At 47.7% G+C, this 19856-nt stretch overlaps 1 protein-coding gene and 1 long non-coding RNA gene across 2 annotated transcripts in view; one reads left to right on the top strand and one right to left on the bottom strand.

The window, feature by feature from the left end:
- The window catches only part of DGLUCY (D-glutamate cyclase), a 75752-nt gene extending 56667 nt beyond the window's left edge, over nt 1-19085 (bottom strand). The window contains 3 exon segments of the mRNA XM_036097524.2: nt 15754-15923; nt 16399-16495; nt 18892-19085. Of these exon segments, the coding sequence (XP_035953417.2) occupies nt 15754-15778 (25 nt within the window). The 5' untranslated portion in view covers nt 15779-15923; nt 16399-16495; nt 18892-19085.
- LOC118539159 (uncharacterized) lies at nt 10332-11506 on the top strand. Its single transcript, XR_004919002.2, has 2 exons — nt 10332-10546; nt 11257-11506. It is a non-coding gene; the product is annotated as an uncharacterized LOC118539159 (long non-coding RNA).
- Nucleotides 19086-19856: the final 771 nt, after the last annotated feature.

The raw sequence follows: 19856 nt of genomic DNA, 5'->3' as shown, positions 1-19856 counted from the left end.
TCCCCATCTGTGAAATGGGGTCATGCTTCCTGTCTCAGAGGGAGGTTGGTGCATTAGAAGAGAAGATGCAGGAACAGCCTCCAGCCTGGGGTCAGTACCTAGTGGGCTCCCCTCTTCTCTATTCCCCCACTGAATGTTTTAAGGAGGAGTAAATACTCTATTTAATGAATTAAGGGTTAGCCTTTATAATGGAAGGAAACCGGCGTGTTTCCTGAATTTGCTGAGGTGCTGGTAGATGCTGGGAAATGATGAAACTCCCAAGCTCACACAAGGCCAGGCCTGGTGTTGGCATGGCTGACTCCAGGGCCTCCGCTGTCCTCTCACTACCCCCTCTCAAGAACACTCTGCCATACAAGACTGTGGGCTCGCTCTCACACATGGCTTACTCTTTCCTTTTTTTTTTTTTTTTTAAGGTTATTTATTCACTTGAGAGGGAGAGAGAGAGAGAGTGTGGAGGGGCAGAGGGAGAGAGAGAATCTTTAAGCAGACTCCCTGCATGGGGCTCAATCTCACAACCATGAGATCATGACCTGAGCTGAAATCAAGAGTCAGGCGCTTCACCAACTGAGCCACCCAGGTGCCCCTACTTGTCCCTTTTTATTTTATAAAAGTAATTACCCTGATGTAAGCACGTGGCTATCTCCCTGCCAAGTCCCACCCCGCAAGAGGGCCCGCTTTCCACTTGAGGACTCATGTGCTTCCAAGAAACTGGACTCTCCTCCAAGGTGCTGGGGATGGAACCTGTGGCCCGAGCTTAGCCTATCACATAACTCCATCCTCTTCTTGCAGGGAGTGGTTCATGGGGCCTCCGTGGGTCCAATCAGAATGTTCCCTGGGATTGTCCTATGAACGGGGAACAGAAGGTCTGCAGGGGCTGTAGATGTGAGGTCTGCACTGCTCCAGCCATTCGACTATCACAAGCAAGACCAGCCTCCGGGCAAAGCAGACACACGAAGGGTAACCACCAAAGCCCCACCCAGACCTGGCGCTGGCGCCATGATGGCTTTAGAACCCCTGGATCACACTGCATCTCAGACTGGCTTCACCTCTGACTCTCTTGCATCTGTGAGTCAATAAATCCCATTCGTGTTTAAACCAACTGGAGTTGGGTTTTCTGTAACGTGAGGAAAAAGGCACCAGGGGCATGATTTCCTCTTGAGAGTTCCAAAGCCCCCATCACCTTCAGACCTCAGTTCCCAAGCTAGCTCTTGAAGAAAGCCCAAGGAATCCTATTACCTCCCTTCCCCTCAGCTCCCGTGTGCTGTTTATTTAGGACTCGACCGCGCATGTGAGCCTCACAATAAAATTGGTAGTGTCTCCATTTTCCCACCGAGGACAGCGAGGCCCCAGTGAAGTTTTCTCCATGGCTACCCATTTATTAGTTGGTAAGATTGGGACTAGAAATGAGGACCCTATTGATAGGGAGGCTATTAATAAGCTTCTATTCCTTTTTCTAAATATGAAATTATTTTAATTCCCCAGTAGGATTCTAACTTTCTTGAGTCCAAAGCTGTTTTTTCTTCCTCTTTCGACCATCCATTGTAGTCCCGTGAGATATGTTTGTTACCCAGTGGCCAAGGGAACCTCCTATAGCCAGGAACACCCTGGTGAGGGGCCCGACGATGCCCGGAGGTCTGCTGAGTAGTTTAAGAAGTACCAGGCGCTGGGCAAAGTGCTTGACATATGTATTCTCATTTTTAAAAAATGGCCCATTGTATTTACATTATTCTTGGGCCCGAGGGCAAGTGGTCTTTTGCCAAGGCCTGTGAGAAGAACCTGTTTGGACTGGAAGTGCAAGATCTATCCCGAAGAACAAACACGGAGGGCAGGGTCCCTTACTGTGGCACATGGCTGTGTGGAAGGGGCCAGGACTCTGGGTTCCATTCCCAGCTCTACTTATTATCTGGGTGGTCTTGGGCAAGTTACTCTGTGTATTTGTGCCTCAGTTGTCTCATCTGTCAAATGAAGATCTAATGCCAGCACCTCTGTGGGCTGTGGGAAGATCCCATCGTCTCGAGCACCCAGTGCAATGCCTGGCATCCTTTTTGTTCTGTCCCTGCTATGTTTCTTCTTTGCTGGGCACAAACCCGTGGCTGGCCCTCACAGGCGTGTGCCCCACACCCCTGTCCCTCAGATGTAGGCCAACCCCCCAGGAGCCAAGGGGACATAGAGAAGTTCAAGGAAACATTGGCCACCAGGTGGGGAGAAGTTTCCATCCCCTTCCTTGCCAAACATAGATTTGCGGCTGGAAAGCTAGAGTGCGCCAAGGAATGGTTGTGGCCCAAGCCGCTTTGTTTCACGGCAAGTTCATTGTGTTTGGATTATAACAAATTGTTTTTCCTTTTGTCTCTGCCCAGCAAGCCGTGAACAGTTCCAGATCCGACAGCCTGAGTCCCCCGGGTCTAACTTATTAAAGAAAGGAAAGGGGATTTGCTGGGTGGTTCAGTCTGTATTTTTCCCTTAAGATGTGACACTGTTCCTCGGAGCAGTCAGGCTCCCTCTCCGATTTTGAGCATTCTCCTATAACCAGTATACACTCGCTCAGGGCTCTTTGTCAGCCAAAGGGGAATGTTCTACCTCTTTCGGTAAATGTGACCGAGCTGCCCTCCTCTGTGGCTTAGGCGGGGGGTGGGGCAGGGAAGCCGGAGGGACAGGAAGAGATAAGATGCTTTACATTTTATCACTTCTTCTTATCTCCTCTTGAATTCAAAGAAGGCGGGTGGGCCCAGCGTTTCATTCCACTGCAGGATGAGGCTTCTGGTGTTAAATAGTTCTAGGTTTCTGCAGTTCCGTGTCTATTTATGGGAGGCAGCGTTCTCAAAGCATAGCTCTTCAGGACACCTGCCTCAGAATCCTGGAGTGCTTGATAAAATTGCAAATTTCTGGCTCCATAGGATTCCCACTGATTTAGACGCTGCCAAAGATCGAGAACCTTGGGTAGCAGGTGAAGAGCGTGGGTTTTAGAGTCAGATCAGTATGGACTGAACTCCAAGATCCAGCTCCACTACCTACTAGCTGTGGCCCTTGGCCAAGTTATGCAATCTCTTTGGGTCTCAATTTCATCACCTGTACAAGGGGAATGCTGAACAATCAAGAGGGTTGGCGCCCATGTGGTTGTTACAAGGATGAAGTGAAATAATGCTCGTTTAACCATGCTTGGCATATAGTAAACATTCACTACATGCTAACTCTTCTTTTTACATAATACCTGCGCTCAAAGTCTCAGGACCTTATTATGTACAAAAAATAATAAACTTGGGGGCGCCTGGGTGGCTCAGTTGGTTGGGCAGCTGCCTTCAGCTCAGGTCATGATCCCAGGGTCCTGGGATCGAGCCCCATGTCGGGCTCCCCGCTCAGCAGGAAGTCTGCTTCTCTCTCTCCCTCTGACTGCCACTCTGCCTACTTGTGCTCTCTATCTCTCTGTCAAATAAATAAAAACCTTTAAAAAAAAAAAAAAGAAATAATAAACTTGGCCATCCCAGCCAGTGTTAAGAGTCCTGCTGGTACTTTCCACTGGTACAGGCTTTGACAAGTCTAGAGACCAGCAACCAGACCTGGAGGTACCATGAACCACAGGAATTCCACCAGGACTCACAGCGAATTCTCAACAACGAGCCAGCCAGGAGAGGGCAGCAAGAGAGAGCCAGAGTCTAATTGAGTGTTCACAATCGAGTCACAACGTCTGAGTGTTAGAGGCATTTGGTGTGGTCCAGGTTGGTACTAGTTTGAAAAGACACCAGATCTGGTGGGTGGAGATACGGTAGTACGGATTTCACGCAGGGTGGTGTACATGAGTGTGGTGGGTGGTCACTGTGGCTCTGACTCAGCACTTCCAAAGATATTTACTTTAAGAAATTACACAGGCATCACTATATTGTAGGAAACAGCAAAACTTCATTGAGATCGGGGGTGGGGGGTGGGGGGGAGGTAATCTAAACCAGGGATCGGCAAATTCTTTTGTACAGCCTGTGAGCTAAGAATGGTTTTCATATTTTTAAAGCATTGTTAAAAAAGAGGAGGAGAGGAACAATATCAATAGCAAATAACAAAATAAAAATAATAAAGTAGACAAGTAACAAAACCAAGAATATTGAGATAGTTAATTTTTTCTGTCAACTTGACTGGGTCATGGCGTGCCCAGATTGTTGGTTAAATATTATTTCTGGTGTGTCTGTTAGGGTGTTTCCAGATGAGATTAGCATTTGAATCAGTGGGCTGAGTAAAACAGATGGCCCTCCACCCATGGGTGGGCATCATCCAATTCATGGAGGGCCTGAAGAGAGCAAGAAGGCAGAGGAAGGGAGATCTGCCTTCTGCCTGACAGTTTGAACTGAGACATTGGTCTTCTCCTGCCTTCTAATTAGGACCTGCACCACTGGCGCTCCCGGTTCTCAGGCCTCTGGACTGGCTCAGACTGAAAAGTTCACCACTGGCTTCCTTGGGTTTCTGGCTTGCAGATAACAGGGCGTGGGACTTCTCAGCCTCCATGATCCTGTGAGCAATTTCTTCTATATTATATATAAGATACAATAGATAATATAGATATATCTCCTATTGATTCTGTTTCTCAAGACAAGAAAAAAGAACAAAAAAACCCACACCATACTTAACGATGAAATGTTGAAAGCACTCCCTTTAAGATCTGGAACAAGGCCTAGGAAGTCCCATTATCACCGCATTATACTGGCCAGTGTACTAGAACAAGGGGGAAAAAACAAATCGAAATGTGTAAGGATTGGAAAGGAAGGAAAAAAACCGTTGCAGCTCTTATGATTGTCTGGATGGAAAACCCAGCATTATCTACAAATAAATTATTAAAATTGGCATGAGAGTTCAGGAAGTTTTCTGGATACAAAAGCAATATGTAAAAGTCAGTTGCATTTCTATTTACCGGTAACTGTTAGAAAATGTAATTTAAAAAGATACCACCTGTAAGAGCATGAGCAAATATCAATACTCAAGAGTAAATCTAACAAAACATGTGAAAGCCATTATGGAGAAAATTGTAAAACTTTACTGAAAGACTTTAAAGGACCTAAGTAAGTGGAGAGACAGCATGCTCATTAAAGAAAGATTCAATACTGTAAATATTATCAGTTATCCCCAAATTGATGTACATATTTTAGGCAATTCCAATCAAAATCCAAACAGGATTTTTTTAAAAAGAAACTCAACAAACTGATTCCAAAGTTTATTTGGAAGAGCAAAGGGCCAAGAAATGCCAAATCATTTTTAAAGAACAGACACATATGTGTCTATTTGGCGGTAGGGTACATTTCCTCGACCAGCTATCAAGACTTCTTATAAAACCATAGCAATGAAGATTAAATAAAAGAACTCCTACAACTCAACAGCAAAAACAAACTAAAAACAAAAAACCTCAACCCAATGAAATAATGAAAAAGGACTTGACTAGACATTTCTCCAAAGAATGTATACAAAGGGCTAACAGGCACATGAAAAGATGTTCAAATCACTAATCATTACAGAAATGCAAAGCAAAACCACAATAAAATACCACTTCAGGGATGCCTGGGTGGTGCAGTCAGTTGAGCGTCCGACTCTGGTTTTGGCTCAGGTCATGATCTCAGGGTCGTGGGATCAGGCCCCACGTCGGGCTCCACGCTTGGCATGGAGTCTGCTTAAGATTCTCTCTGTCCCTCTCCCCAGCGCTCTCTCTCTCTCTGTCTCCCTCTAAAATAAATAAATACATCTTCAAAAAAAATTACCACTTCGCACCACACCCATTAAGATGGCTGTTATTAAAAACAAAACAATACACAAAAACAGAACATAACAAGTGTTGACAAGGATGTGGAGACATTGGAGCACTTGTGTATTGCTGGTGGAAGTGTAAGATGGTGTAGGTAGCCTCTGTGAAAATAGTATAACATGTACTCAAAGTCATTAAACATCAAACCACAACCCCACTTCTGGGTATACACCCAAACGAATGGACAGTGAGAACTCAGACATTTGCACCCCTATATCTGTAGCAGCTGCCATAGGCGCAATATTCACAATATTATTATTCACGATATTCTGCAATAGGTCCACTGATGGTTGAATGGATAAACAGAACATGGTACACACGTGCAATGGAATATTCCAAAAAGGAAGGACATTCTGACATGTGCTACCTGGATGAACCTTGACGACATTATGCTTGTGAAGTATGCCAGACGCAAATACCATATGATTCCACTTATCTGAGCCACCGGAGATAGTAAATCAATAAAGACAAGAGTAGAATGGTGGTTACTAGGACTAGGAAGCGGGGTGGTGGGGGGTGGGAAGGGGAATTATTGTTTAATGAGGACAGAGGTTCAGTTCGGGATTCTGAAAAAGTTCCAGAGATGGATGGTGTTGATGGTTGTATATCAAGTGAATTTTCTTAATGCCATTGAAATGTATACGTCAAAATGGTTAAGATGGTAAATTTGAAGTTATGGATATTTTACCACATTTTTTTAAAAAGATTGGGTGAGGGGCACCTGGGTACCCAGTCGGTTGGTCATCTGGCTCTTGGTTTTGGTTCGGGTCGTGGTCTTGGGGTGGTAGGATCGAGCCCCACATCGGGCTCCACTGAGCACGGAGTCAGCTTGAGATGCTCTCTCTCCCTCTCCCTCTGCCCCTCCCCCTGCTTGCATTCTCTCTCTCTCTCTGGTAAATAAATAAAGTCTTTAAAAAAAGTCTAAAAAAAAAAAAGATTGGGTGACATTAGAGCAAGAATAAACAAACATATCTGTAGAGCAGAACAGAGTAACACTACTCAAAGTATAGTCTGAACATTGCTTGTCATCTTTGAACTGTTTGCCACGGGCCCAGGATCAGTACAAACATGAACAGTAAGCCTTTGGACACTTGGATAGAAATTTGACAGAGTAAGTTGAAGTTTGCTGAATCTAATAATAAAAACTTGGGACCTTTATTTTGTGTATCTTTTTAAATATCATTTTTCTAGTAATTGATTTTTATTGTATTTATAAAACTATTGATCTGCAATGGATTGTGGGAAAAACTGGCACTCAACACAGAAAGTTTGGGAGCTTGGAGGGAAAAAACAAGCACTCACACATGGAAAGTTGATTTCTGGTGGAGAGGACATTACAAATCAGTGGGGAAGAAAGTAAAACCGGGAGCCAACCATCTTACAGGAATCGCAAAAATCAAATCCCAGTAGATTAAATACTTAAAACATGAAAAATTTCAAACTTAAAATATGAAAGACAAAATAAGAAGATAATATTGGGAAATATCTTTATGACCCCAGCTTGTTAAAGGTGTCTTGGACAAGAAAAATTTCACATGAAAATAAACAGTTTCTGTTCAAGTCACCATAAATAAAATGCAAAGGCAATCCCAAACTGCAGGTAGATATCTGAATGTACAGAACTGATATTAGATTATAATCCTATAAACCCATAAAGAGCTCTTATGAATCAATAAAAAAGAAATACCAACAGCCCATTTGAAAATAGGCAAAAGACATGAACAGGCATTTCACAGCAGCGGAAAAGCAGATGGTTCATAGACCATGGAACGAATCTCCACATCAATGGTAAGCAAATACTTACGAATTACAACCACAGGGAGCCACAGACCATGCCCATGAGACTGACAAAAATTAGAGTTGACAAGAATGAGATCAACCAAAACACTATCATTGATCGCTAGTGGAAGCATAGATTATTGCAGTCTCTTGGGGGGGTGGAATTAGCATCATCCAGGAGACTTGAGAGTGTGAGCGCCCTTCAAACTGGCAATTCCATGCATAGGTATACACTCAAAAGAATAGAAGAGATACACTCAGTGTGGGATACTCCCACAGTGGACTAGTATGAAGCAGTAAAAATGAACTACAGTGACTTGCATCAACATAAATGAATCTCAAAAATGTAATGTTGGGTGAAAGAAGTCACAGAAGAATATATATTGTATTCTTTTTTTTTTAAATATTTTATTTATTTATTTGACAGGGAGAGACACAGCGAGAGAGGGAACACAAGCAGGGGGAGTGGGAGAGGGAGAAGCAGGCTTCCTGCTGAGCAGGGAGCCCGATGCGGGGCTCGATCCCAGAACCCTGGGATCATGACCTGAGCTGAAGGCAGACGCTTAACGACTGAGCCACCCAGGCGCCCCTATATATTGTATTCTTAAATATAGCATTAAAATAGGCACCCATGCTCTGCAAGACCAAATAACATACTGCTTAGAGATTTAAGTGTGTGCACGCGTGCATGTGTGTGTGTGCGTGCTCACGCGCGCGTGTGGTAAAACTATAAAGAAAAGCAGGGCTGATGAATTCTGTATAGGTTCTCTCTGATGGAGAGAGGAGTATTGACTGGGGAGGGGCATTCGGAGGCTTCTAAGAAACTCACACTCTTCTATTTCTTAACTTGGGAGGTCGGGATGCAGGTGTTTGTTTTACTATTCTTTAAGCTGAACATAAGGCTTATAGGTATGCATAATACATTTCACAATTACAGAAAAAATTAACATAAAGGATAAAAAGCCTCTCCGTGGTGGTTAAGGATGCAGGAGAAAGGTCAAATCTCCTGACGGTGCATGCAAAGGCTGGGCAGGCTGCTGTCATACTCTGGTCCAACAAGAAAATGCAGATCAAGAACCTGCTCAGAGGCCTAACTTGTGAACATTTATTTTTGCCTCTCAAGCATTTTTTCCTTTCAGAAACTGCCTTTCCCTGCAACCCAGAGGGGCTATCTGGTGGGCATGTGACTCAGGACAGTTAATCAGGGTACCTCCTCTTGTCTGGCCTCAGTGGTTAATACAGGGATGAACAGAGGTCGCAAGCCAGCCCAGTCAGAGTCGTCCATGTCCTTCTGTTGGAACAATCAAGAAAGAGGTAATATTGCTATATGTAAATGCATGGCAAGCCTAGAGCTCCATGAAATCAGCCTGAAAATGAAGCCAGCAGAGAGAAAAGCAGAAACAAGGACTGGGGAGTCACAGAGGGTAGAGAGGGGTAAGAGACAGACAAAGTCCTCATCCTGTCATTTGAGTGTCTTGATCCAACTATTCCTGATTCCCATTACGTAGACAATTGTGGATCCAGTTGCGATAAAAAATGTGCTGTGTAGCATAGAATTTTGTATCAGAGAAGGGCTTTGCAAGTGACAAGCCCTAATATGTGGCATTGGCCTTGTTGGGGTGGGGAGCGGGGCAGTGTGGAGCTTCCCATCCCTGACCAGGAAGTGAGCAATATCTGTTAAGTGGAGCAAAGCTGCTAAACTCTGTTGAGTGTTGAGTTTGGGGATTCAAACTACATGCCCAGTGAGTTTGGAAATTCAAAACACTTGTTAAAAAAAAAAAAAAAGCCAGGTTATGGGTGTGCGATGGCTACTTCTTCAGTCTTTTTTCTTTTTTGAAGATTTTATTTATTTATTTGAGAGAGAGAGAGAGAAAGCGCACAAGCCAGGGGAAGGGCAGAGCAGCAGACTCCCCATTGAGCAGGGAGCCCGAAGGGGGACTTGATTCCAGGACCTGGGATCATGATCTGTGCCGAAGGCAGACGCTTCACTGACTGAGCCACCCAGGCGCCCTTCTTCAGCCTTTAGTGAGGTACTCTAACAAAAAGACACACTTGAATCTCAGCTGGCCTTTCTGAAAGCCGGGAAATGGGAAAACAGAGCCACGAGATCCTCCTTCTGCCTGTGGCTAGTAATTCAACTGAGCTGAGAGCCAGAACATCATCTTTCGGGATTGCAAAAGTCAAATCCCTGCCTGGGGCTAAGGTTGGTGCCAGCACAGTCTGGGAGAAGGAAAACACAGTGGGAGGTGAGAGAGGAAGCCTGGAGAGGGCTTCTTCCCCTCCAGCAGCTCTTTTTTTTTTTTTTTGAAATTTTATTTATTTATTTGACAGAGAGATACATAGCGAGAGAGGGAACACAAGCAGGGGGAGCGGGAGAGGGAGAAGCAGGCTCCCCGCCAAGCAGGTAGCCCGATGCGGGGCTCGATCCCATGACCCTGGGATCATGACCTGAGCCGAAGGCAGACGCTTAACGACTGAGCCACTCAGGCGCCCCCCTCCAGCAGCTCTTGCTGGGCCCTCCCGGCCTGGCCAAAGTGGCAGTTGCCCCTGCTGTAGACTGCCATCCATTGGGAAAGAGCCTGAGGGCAAGTGGGCCGATTAGCCCTAGCCTGGCGCCTCCCCCCACCCCCAGTGTGTCCAGGACAGAGGCCAAATGGCTATAAGTCTAAATGAAAGCTAGGGGAGGGCAGAGCACAGAGATGATGTTAGCAGACAGACACGGTGAGGACAGGGTCCAGATTCCAGAGCATGACTTGACTGGGCTCCAGCTCCAGTTGCCAGCTCACGGAGTTATCAGAAAACTCACTGCCCAGCAACTGTCTCAAAGTTTAGAGAGTCATCCTGCTGCAGACACCCCAGTCTAGCAAACCACAGCACGAGATTGCTCAACTGCTGGGGCCAGGCCCAGACCTCGGTACGCAGATCCTCACAAAGGGGCCTGTTCGAGTATACAGTTTCCAGAAGGCGCGTTCTCTCTGATGCCACCGGCGGAGGGTAATGAGCAAGGGAGAGTCTTCCAGAGAGCAGAACCCCAAGCACCCCTGGATGATGGAGGAACTTCTATCTTCCAGTAGATATGAAGTGGCTTCTTGCCAATCCTCTTCTGCAGCATGTTGGCCAAGTGACCATAACATGCTGTTTCCCTTATTCCCTTTATTCAATGCCAAGTGGTTTTTCTTCCAACTGTCTTATTTTGTTTCCTCCACCATTAAATGCTGGGGTGTTGAACTTGATCAGTTAGCTGTCAGTGACAGATTCTTAAGAGTAACATCCAGACCCGACCAAGAAGAATGCACAGCCACCAGCTTTGGTTACGTGTGGGCAGCCTGTACCACGCTGGGGTGGTGCATTTCTGAAATTGTTTGTATGGGGAGAAAGTGTTTGTATGGTGGTGCATTTCTGAAATTGTTTGTATGGGGAAAAAGTGTTTGTATGGTGGTGCATTTCTGAAATTGTTTATATGCTAGGCAATCAAGGGGTAGAGTGTAGTGGCTATCTATTACTTTCTTTCTGCCCTGTAATTAGTTTAATTATGCCCCCCCGCCCAAAAAAAGATACATCTAAGTCCTAACTCCCAGCACCTGTGAATATGAACTTATTCGGGAAAAGGATCTTTGCAGATGTAATTAAGTGAAGGATCTCAAGATGAGATCATTATGGATTAATCAAGTGGATCCTGAATTTAATGATGAGTGTCTTTATAGGAGGACGAGACACAGAACAAGAGAAACACAGAAGGAGCCACCACAGGACAGTGGAGGCAGAGACTGGGATCAAACAGTTGTAAACCAGCAATGCCGAGGACTGCCTGGGGCCAGAGAAGCTGGATGAGGCAAGGAAGGATTTATCCCCTAGAGTCTCGGCAGGGAATGCGGCCCTGCTGACACCTTGCTTTCAAACGTCTGCCCTCCCGAACTGTGAAATAATACATTTCTGTTGTTTTTAGCCACCAAATTGTGGTAATTTATTGTGGCAGCCCTGAGAAACGCATACATGCCCAGACATTTTGACTGTCCCTTCCCCAGTGGGGCTGTCAATCTCTCTCTCAGACCCAGGTGACCAATCAAAATACCCCATCCCCCAAGATCACGTTGGTTGGTTTGGGGATGGTCACCAAAATTCATATATTGGAATCCTAGCCCCCAGTGTGATGGTATCAGAAGATGGGCCTCTGGGAGGTGATGACATCATCATGAGGGTGGAGCCCTCATGAATGGGATTAGTGCTTTTATAGAAGAGACCCCACAGAGCTTCCTTTCCCCTTCTGCCTTGTGAGGTCAGCCAGGAAGTGGGCTCTATCCAGACACCAAATCTGCCCACACCTTGATCTTGAACTTCCCAGCCTTCAGAACTGTGAGAAATAAATGTGTGTTGTTTAAGCCCCCCCGTCTGGGGTATTTTTGTTTTAGCAGCCCAAACAGACTCAGATAGTCACACGACCCAGAATAGGCAATCGAAGTTACCTTTTGAATTTGTATAGCTGTTGGGAAAGAAGAGTTTCCGGCCCTGAAATCACTAGATGCAAGGACAATTTCTGTCCCTCCATAGAAGGGGCTGGCCCGAGAAAGGAGGCAGCTGAGAAGGAAGCAGAGCCAAGGGGTATGAAGGGAGAGGCATGGTTTGATGATGCTATCCCTGACCCTACAAACAAGCATAGCTAAATACAGATCTCCCTCTGGGCCTTTTCAGCCAGTAAATTCATCTTTCTTGCATAAGTCATAAGTTGGGACTGTCACTTGCAAACCCTGGGTCCTGATCTGCACATTCTGTGATGTATCTGATCCCAGCCAATCTCCTCAGCCACGGGGAGCCCAGACTTGGGGGGGGAGCAGCAGAAGTAGAGGTCTCCTCTGGTGACAGGGATGAGGCTCCTGGTCTCTCTGGCTCTCATGGTCTGGGCCGTTGGACCGGTCCTGGTCCACACAGCTGGACAGCCAGCCAGTGCCTTATCTGAAGTGCTGAGGTGATTCACCGACAGAATCCCGGCCATTCCAGAGAACAGATTTGGCGGCAAGTAAAGTTCAAGTACAGAGGTAAAATCGCATCATAACAATGAAAGCTTCTGTAAGACGTGAGGATCTGCTTCTACTGAACCACAGAATCCGAGCGAGACGCCAACAGTGGTTTCAGGAGCACAGGCTTTCCCTGGCCTGGGCAGCATCACCTTCCACCGAGGCTTTCTCCGAGCCTTCCGTGCTCCTGGCTGGGGGAGGGCACTGCTCACAGAAAGTCCAATCCACCACGAATTCACAAGCAGCTACCCCCACAGAGACCCTGTTTCCTACCCGAAGCCTTGAATCCCACTGAACTGTCAGCCCCCTAGGCCGAATGCCATAATTGAAGGAATTCAGAAACCCCAGAGAATAAAGAACCCCAGGGCAAATGCAAAAATACCATGTATTTTGACAGCCCAGAGGAAAGACAGAGAGGGGAGGGGGGACGGCAGTGCTTCTTCCTTTTGCTTAGCTCCTTGGGGGTGAATTAGCTCGGCCCTCAGCTGACTGGCTGTGCAGCTTCTAAATGTCTGATTGTCAAGGCCAAACCATGCTTCCATTTAAAAAAAAAAAAACCCGATACACCCTGGAGAGTTTTACAATGGACCTTAACCTGATGCCTCAGGCTTCCTGAGTGAGAGAAGTTTCTGAAAAAATAGTCCATTCCTTTACCTTCTGTAGAGTACCTTCTATGTGCCGACAACGTGCTTCAGCCCTGGAGCTGCTGATGGGGAAATTGGTGAGTGAAATTGGGAGAGCAGTGCCAGGCAGTCATGGTCTACGTGATGCTGCCTGAGCTGAGTTTTGACAGACAACCGGAAATTAGCCCCAGGAGGGAGGTAGAAGAAGGCCCTGCTGGTGAAGGCATGTCCCGAGGCATGAACCTGCAGCCCGCTGAGTGGTGGGCACACTTGGAGTCAAGATGGAGAGGGGCTGGAAAGGTAGGCAAGGAATTACTCAGGAAGGGCCATGTGATTAACTAAAGGCACGTGAACTTTATCGGAGATCTTTGGGAGCACTGAAGATCAGGAGGATGTCCTGAGCCAACGGCATTAGAGGAATACCTATGGCGGTACTCCAATGGAGGACAGAAGTAGAGGCAGTCCCTCAAGGGTCCTTTGCCATAGCTGGGTGAGAAGCAATAAAGGCTTTCCCCAACGGTAGGGGAATGAGGGGGAAGGGGGGATTACAGGAGTTGGAAGAGCTAGATTCACCGGAATATGATACCTGATTGAAAGCAAAAGATGCAATGAGAAGTGGGATTCCAAGATAATGACTAGATTCCTTTGTTCTGGAATGGGCAGCTGGGGTAGTGGTACCATTCCTGAAAATAAGGGACATTAGAAGATGGGTAAGTCTTGGAAGAGCCTGATAAGGAGTCTGGCTTTAGAATGCTAAGTGGGAGGAGCCTGGGGACAGCCACAGCAGCTGTCCATGAGAAATGGGACATTCAGGACCAGATGTCAGGAGGGAGAGTGGGGAGGACACCAAGGACACCAAGGGAGAGGGCGAGAAGAGCAGTGGGTGAGACACAGAGGCCCAGGGGACATTCAGGGAATGAGTGGAAAAGGAGGTCTCCATAAGGAGACCATAAGGAGATGGAAAACAATGTCCAGCAAAGTAAAGTGGAAACCTAGAAAGCAGAGACACCTGCTAGCTAGGTACCTCTCACCTAGAGAGAGGGGCTCAAAATGTGGGGGTGTGCAATAGTACCAACATTCTAGAAAGATAGAGTCACCTCAGGGAAGAAAAACACCAGCTGGACCTGGAGAATGGCTGTCTTTTATGACATCAGTCTGGGCATTTGATCATGGGAACATACACCAGATCACAATGGGTGATGGAGGACTGAATGTGCAGGTGGGCAGTGTCGACAGCCAGGGTAGACAATTCTTTCAAGAAGCTTGGCTGTGAAGGGAGAGAGAAAGGGAAACTAAAGGGAGAAGTTAGACAGAAATATGGGATCAAGAAGAGAGTACTGTTCAGACTGGAGAGACTGATGAGAATGTCAGTAGACAAGAGGCTGACCATGTGAGCAAGAGAACACAGTGACTGAAGGGGGCCTCCAGGGGAGGTGGGAGGGAGTCTGCAGCACACAGAGAACATCAGCCATGGGCAGGAGCACACCCCTTCCCTGGTATGGGAGGAGTGGAGAAGCAGAGTAGGAGACACACTGGGGGATGGCCAGGGAGGACTTTAAGAATTTCTTTAGCCCTAAATTTTGTTCAGTTTTATCAGTGGACAGGATGGATCCTCCATCATGATAATGACAGACAATGAAATGGAGGTTCAAACAGGGGTTGATGGAAGAGGAATAGTCAGGAGGAGACACCAATGACCAAATGGGACAAGGGAGGGTCTAGAAACACTTGGAAAGGTTTCCTGGCAGCCTTGGGAACCCAGGACTCTAATGGTCCAGATGATGTGGTGGACAATCCTCCTCCAGCAATCAGAGCCCCAGGAAGGAGCAGGGATGGGTGCACACAGAAGGATAAGTGGGCAACAGGGATGAGAGAGAGAGAGATGTGGGTTAGAGCGAAAACCCAACCACCACAGTCAAGTGAAGCCAAGCCCTCAGTTAATAGCTGTCACTGGTTCCGGTGTTTAGCACAAGGGGCCAGGTCACGTCTGTGTATAGGCTAGAGTCCCTCTTCAACAAAGACAGTGTCTGGAGGCAGATGAAATAAAAATGGAAAGAGCAGGAATTTTAGAATCAGGCAGACATGGGGTTAAAACCGTCCCTATCATTTCCTTCTCTGAGCTCACATTTTTGGTCCACAAAATATGAAATATACATGCTTTGTGCATTGTACAAGGATTAAATGAGATGGTTAATGCAGAGCACCCCTGCTAGGCTGTAGACTCTATCAGGTGCCTGTTTTGTTACTCAGGGCTCTGACTTCTGCCTTGAGCAGGTGCTTGGCACATGGCAGGCCCTCAACAAATCCATATTTCCCTCTTCATCTGTTAGGTCGTATACATCAAAGTACCTTCTCTGTCCCTGGAGTAAGCTCCCCCAGACAACTGGTATTCCCTTTTGTGGCCCATCCAACCTTAGTTACTTGCAATGATAAGAATGGAATGTTGATCTACACTTCCTTTCATTGAGCCAGTTGTTATTTAACTTAGTGCTTTCAGAAACCCACCATGGAGGTTGAACTCTAAGACCGCAGAGCTGCAGGACCACATGGCTGAGAAATCACTCACCAGATATGTGGCTTGATTTCTTCATTACACGCCTGTGGGCTCATAGGTGATCTTTGATGAGGTGGGGAGAAGGTTCCCTCTTCAACACATGCAAGGATGGACTCCAGGAGAATGGACGTTTCCTTAATCAGCCACCCCGGACTCAAGATCACATTCTCTGGAGATAACCTCTGGAGGATGGAATTTACATTGCAGGTTGGGGAAGTTGTCAAAAGATCCAGAAGAAAACAAACAGAGCCAATGCCACCGTTGCTAGGAGGTGTGGGTGATAAGGGGACAGGCTGCCCAACCCAATGGACAGTCAGTCTGGCGAGCCCACAAGAGATAACCATGCCACCACCAGAGGTGTTTATCTGAAACATGGAGCCCAGAGCTGTCCCTGGATTTTGCTAAAGAAGAAATCCAAGAGTAAATCAGACATCCAATAAGAAGTAGAGCTCAGATGGGCTGAGAAACCAGCAGCCTGAGCAGGCACTAACCCCTCCAGATTCAGGTCCAAGGTGCACATCTGGGACAGTATGGCCCCACGACCATGACCTGTTCCCAATTTCTGCCCTCTCTTTCTTCCTTTTAGTAAGAGAACTCCTGCGTGTTAGTTGGGTGTATTTAGTTGGCCCAGCTACAGACTACATTTCCCAGACTCACCTGCAGCTCAGTTTCCCTGAGTTCTGGTCAATGAGCGATCTGAGCAGATGGGCCTGAGCAGCTTTTGAGTCACAGCATTGAGAAGGGGGCTGTTTGCCTATAGGAGAAGCAGAAGGTGGACGTGTTTGAGCAGCTATAGCTAGGCAGAAGAGGGGGATACCCTGGGCCCCTAGGGGGTGGGAAGGAACACAGTTCAAGGAACCTGGGTTCCTGAATGACCCTGTGGAGCAGAGTTGTTTCCTTGTCTTGCACCGACCATCTACCTCCTGGCCAGTGAGTGAAAGAGAAATACACTTCTATCCTTCTGGAGCCAATGTATTTTGGGGTCTTTTTGTTACAACTTAGCCTGTGCCCTAAGTCATACAGAATGTTTCCCACAGGTACAGATACTAGTAGTTTGAGTACTGATGGTGATATTTATTAAAACCTTACAGTGTACCAGGCACTGTTCTAGTTACTCTGCATATGTTGTCTCATTTAATCCACACAATGCTCCCTAGATAAGGGCTGTTATCCCCATTTTACAGAAGGAGGCACTGGGAGATTCAGTTCTTTGTCTGAAGATGCACAGCTACTGAGTGGCCTAACCAGTGGTCAAACCAGTACTCTGGATGGAAATCCTACCCTTAGTCACTATGCTTTTCAAAGCAGAATGTTTTACAGTTCCATGCAGTGTAAAGGACACAGCTTACTCTTACTAACTTTTCTTCAAAATTACTGCAGGACCAAGGCAAGTCATTTGGTTTCTCTGCTGCCGGTTTTCTCCAAGAGAGCACAGGATGGGGACCCAAACTATCGATCTCACGGAACTGCTAGAAGGAGAAAATGAATCCACTATGTTTAAGAAATGCTTTCAAAGCTATTAAGTGTGGCATACGTGAAACAGCGCCTTAACGCAGGCTGGGAAATACTTAAAATCAAAATAGGAAAATGCACTCAATTTTTTTAATGCAAATGTCATCTAGCAATTTGGCAGATCGCCTGGAAAGGCTGTGGAATCTGTTAAGGAGAGGGGTATGTCTGGTTTTGTGCATCTGTCACCCTCAACCGAAAGGGGAGAGATTAATTGAAATTCATCGAAAGAGAGCACACCTGTGTGCCTGGCATGCGCACGCGCGCGCGCGCACACACCGGCTCACGCACACACACTCAATAGAAGGCTCGATGGAAGAAAATCATTATTATCAAGACCAGGAGTAACAGCAAGTTGCAATGCCCATGGGAACTGGGCAGGTACAGAGGTTGTGGAGTGGGGTGGGGCAGGCAAAATGCTTGCGTGTGAGTGGGGACCGCCGTGTAAGCCTGGCGTCCAGGCCTTTCAGAGTCATACATGAAATCTCCCCATTTTCCAAAGATGCTCAAATTAATAAATAAATAAAACACTTCAGGGGCCAGCAATTGATCTCTGGGATCTAGCCCTGCCGCCGGATGTCATATCTGGCTCCTTCAGATGCTTCATCATCATTTTGGACAAGCCACAGTTCAGCGTTCTCTCTACTAACTCCACCCTGCCCTGCCCCTCACCCCAGGCCACCTTCCTCTTCCTTCTTCCTCATCTTCACTCCACCCGCTGGTAAAGCCAGCTTTCTCTTTTCTCCCTACTCTTAAACCTCCCCTTCCCTTCCTTTTAGCATGTACCCAGTGATCTTGAAGACACACAGTAGCTTCCCTCCTCTGCGTGCCAATCAATGCCAACCTCTCCTTTCTGCCAACGTAATCTCAACCTGCTACCCGCCCCCAACGCATGATAATTTTTGCATGCAGTCTCAGGAAGTAAGGCGGATTATAGTTAGCTCTCAACTGTCCGTAATGAAGGAGGTGGGCAGGGAGGCACAGATAACATGAGAGAAGAGACACCCCAAAGTCACAAGGCTTTGCCTTTAGCGTTTGGTGACACACGGGTCCCAAGCGAGTCACTGCATGTGCTAAGTTGGTCGTGGTCCCCCAGTGGAGACGCAGACAAGCCCACTCATGGCCTGGAGAGAGCCTGGAATGGGATTCACAGTTCTCTGTCTCCAGGCAAGGTGGAGGTGATGATCTGGTTGCTGCCTCCCCTCCACCTTTCCCTCCTCAAAGGGCCCTCGGGTGCCCGAGAAACTTTGCAGACCAACTGCCCGGTGCCGGCCACAGCCCCCTCGGCCACCCCCGCTGCAGCCCTCAGCTTCATTGCCTCTCCCCAGGCAAGCTGGCGGCCCCAAGACCAACAGTTACACCGACAGGTTTCTGTTTTACTTTCTCTGCTCTCACACGACCTCAGCGTTCTGGGGGCAGTGGCGTGGACCGCAAGGCCCCTGCAGGAGCGGGGACAGAGTGGAGAAACGCCACCCACACCTGAGGTGTTGTCAGGTAGTCCCTGTCGGGAGCTGAGCCCCGACTTGCAGAGGCCCCCCGTGGAGAAAGAGCTCCACGCTCCACGGCTGCGGGTGGGGTGGGGCGTGTGCTGTCCTGGGGCACGGGAGGGGCTGTGCCGTGTTCTGTGCCCTCCTGACTTACTGTTCGTTTGAGATGTTGGGACTAGGGCTAGAAACAGTTCCTCTCTTTGTTTCCACGGCCTCGCAGAATGTGTGCTTCCCCCCAAAAGGCATAAAGGTCCCCTTTCTTCGGCTCGCCTGTGCCACCGCCGCTGGGGCTGTTCGCGGGGCTCAGGTCTGCAAGCCCAGGCCAGCCCCAGCGCTGACTGTGGCAGCCCACAGCCCGTGCTCACGTGGCCCGTGCAATGGCAGGGTGGCCTCCTGTGGCCTCCTGGGCAGGCAGCCAGCTCCAGTTCTTAAAGCTGCAGAGCCTCCAGTGGCTGGGTGCCCGGTCCTTCCTGCAGGAGTCAGCCTGCCATCCCTGGAAAGGGGGACACAGAATGCAAGGGATTTGGGGAAACATTGAAAAGTCCTGATGCCTGAGTGGCAGCCCCAGAAATTCTGATGTAATTCATCCAGGAGTAGAGCCGGAGCACTGTCCGGGAGATTCTAATGTGCACTGAGTCTTGGGGATCACCCTAGTGCTTCTCAGACCTCAGTGTGCTCAGGAACCCCTTGCGGATCCTGTTAAAAGACAGGGTTTGATGCACAAGGTACAGGGCCAAGGTTCTGCATTTCCAGCCAGCTCCCAGGAGACACAATTGTCTCTGTTCCACAGACCACCCTGAATAGCAGAGGTGATGGTTGTATCAGCATCCTGCCAGGCCCGTTTGGGGGCCTTGGGAAGTTTCTCTCTGGACCTCATCACCCACCCTGGTCAGCTGTTGTGAGGGTTAACTGAGGTAAGCAGCACCCAGCCCTCGGAAAGGGCTCGGTAGATGTTGGCTCCCTCAAGGGTAGAACAGGACACGCTTCTTCTCCTGCTTCAAAGCCATCCGACTTCTCTTTTGCCCCAGGATGAAGCCTAAACGCCACCCGAGTTCCCTCACCAAATGGTCCCTGCGCACACCTGTGGCTTCACCTCCCGCCTCCCATGAGTCTCTGCAC

The sequence above is a fragment of the Halichoerus grypus genome, chromosome 8 (genome assembly GCF_964656455.1).
Source record: "Halichoerus grypus chromosome 8, mHalGry1.hap1.1, whole genome shotgun sequence".
NCBI lineage: Eukaryota > Metazoa > Chordata > Mammalia > Carnivora > Phocidae > Halichoerus > Halichoerus grypus.
The sequence above is the reverse complement of the archived record's forward strand: the minus strand, read 5'-3'. Positions and strand labels throughout refer to the sequence as shown.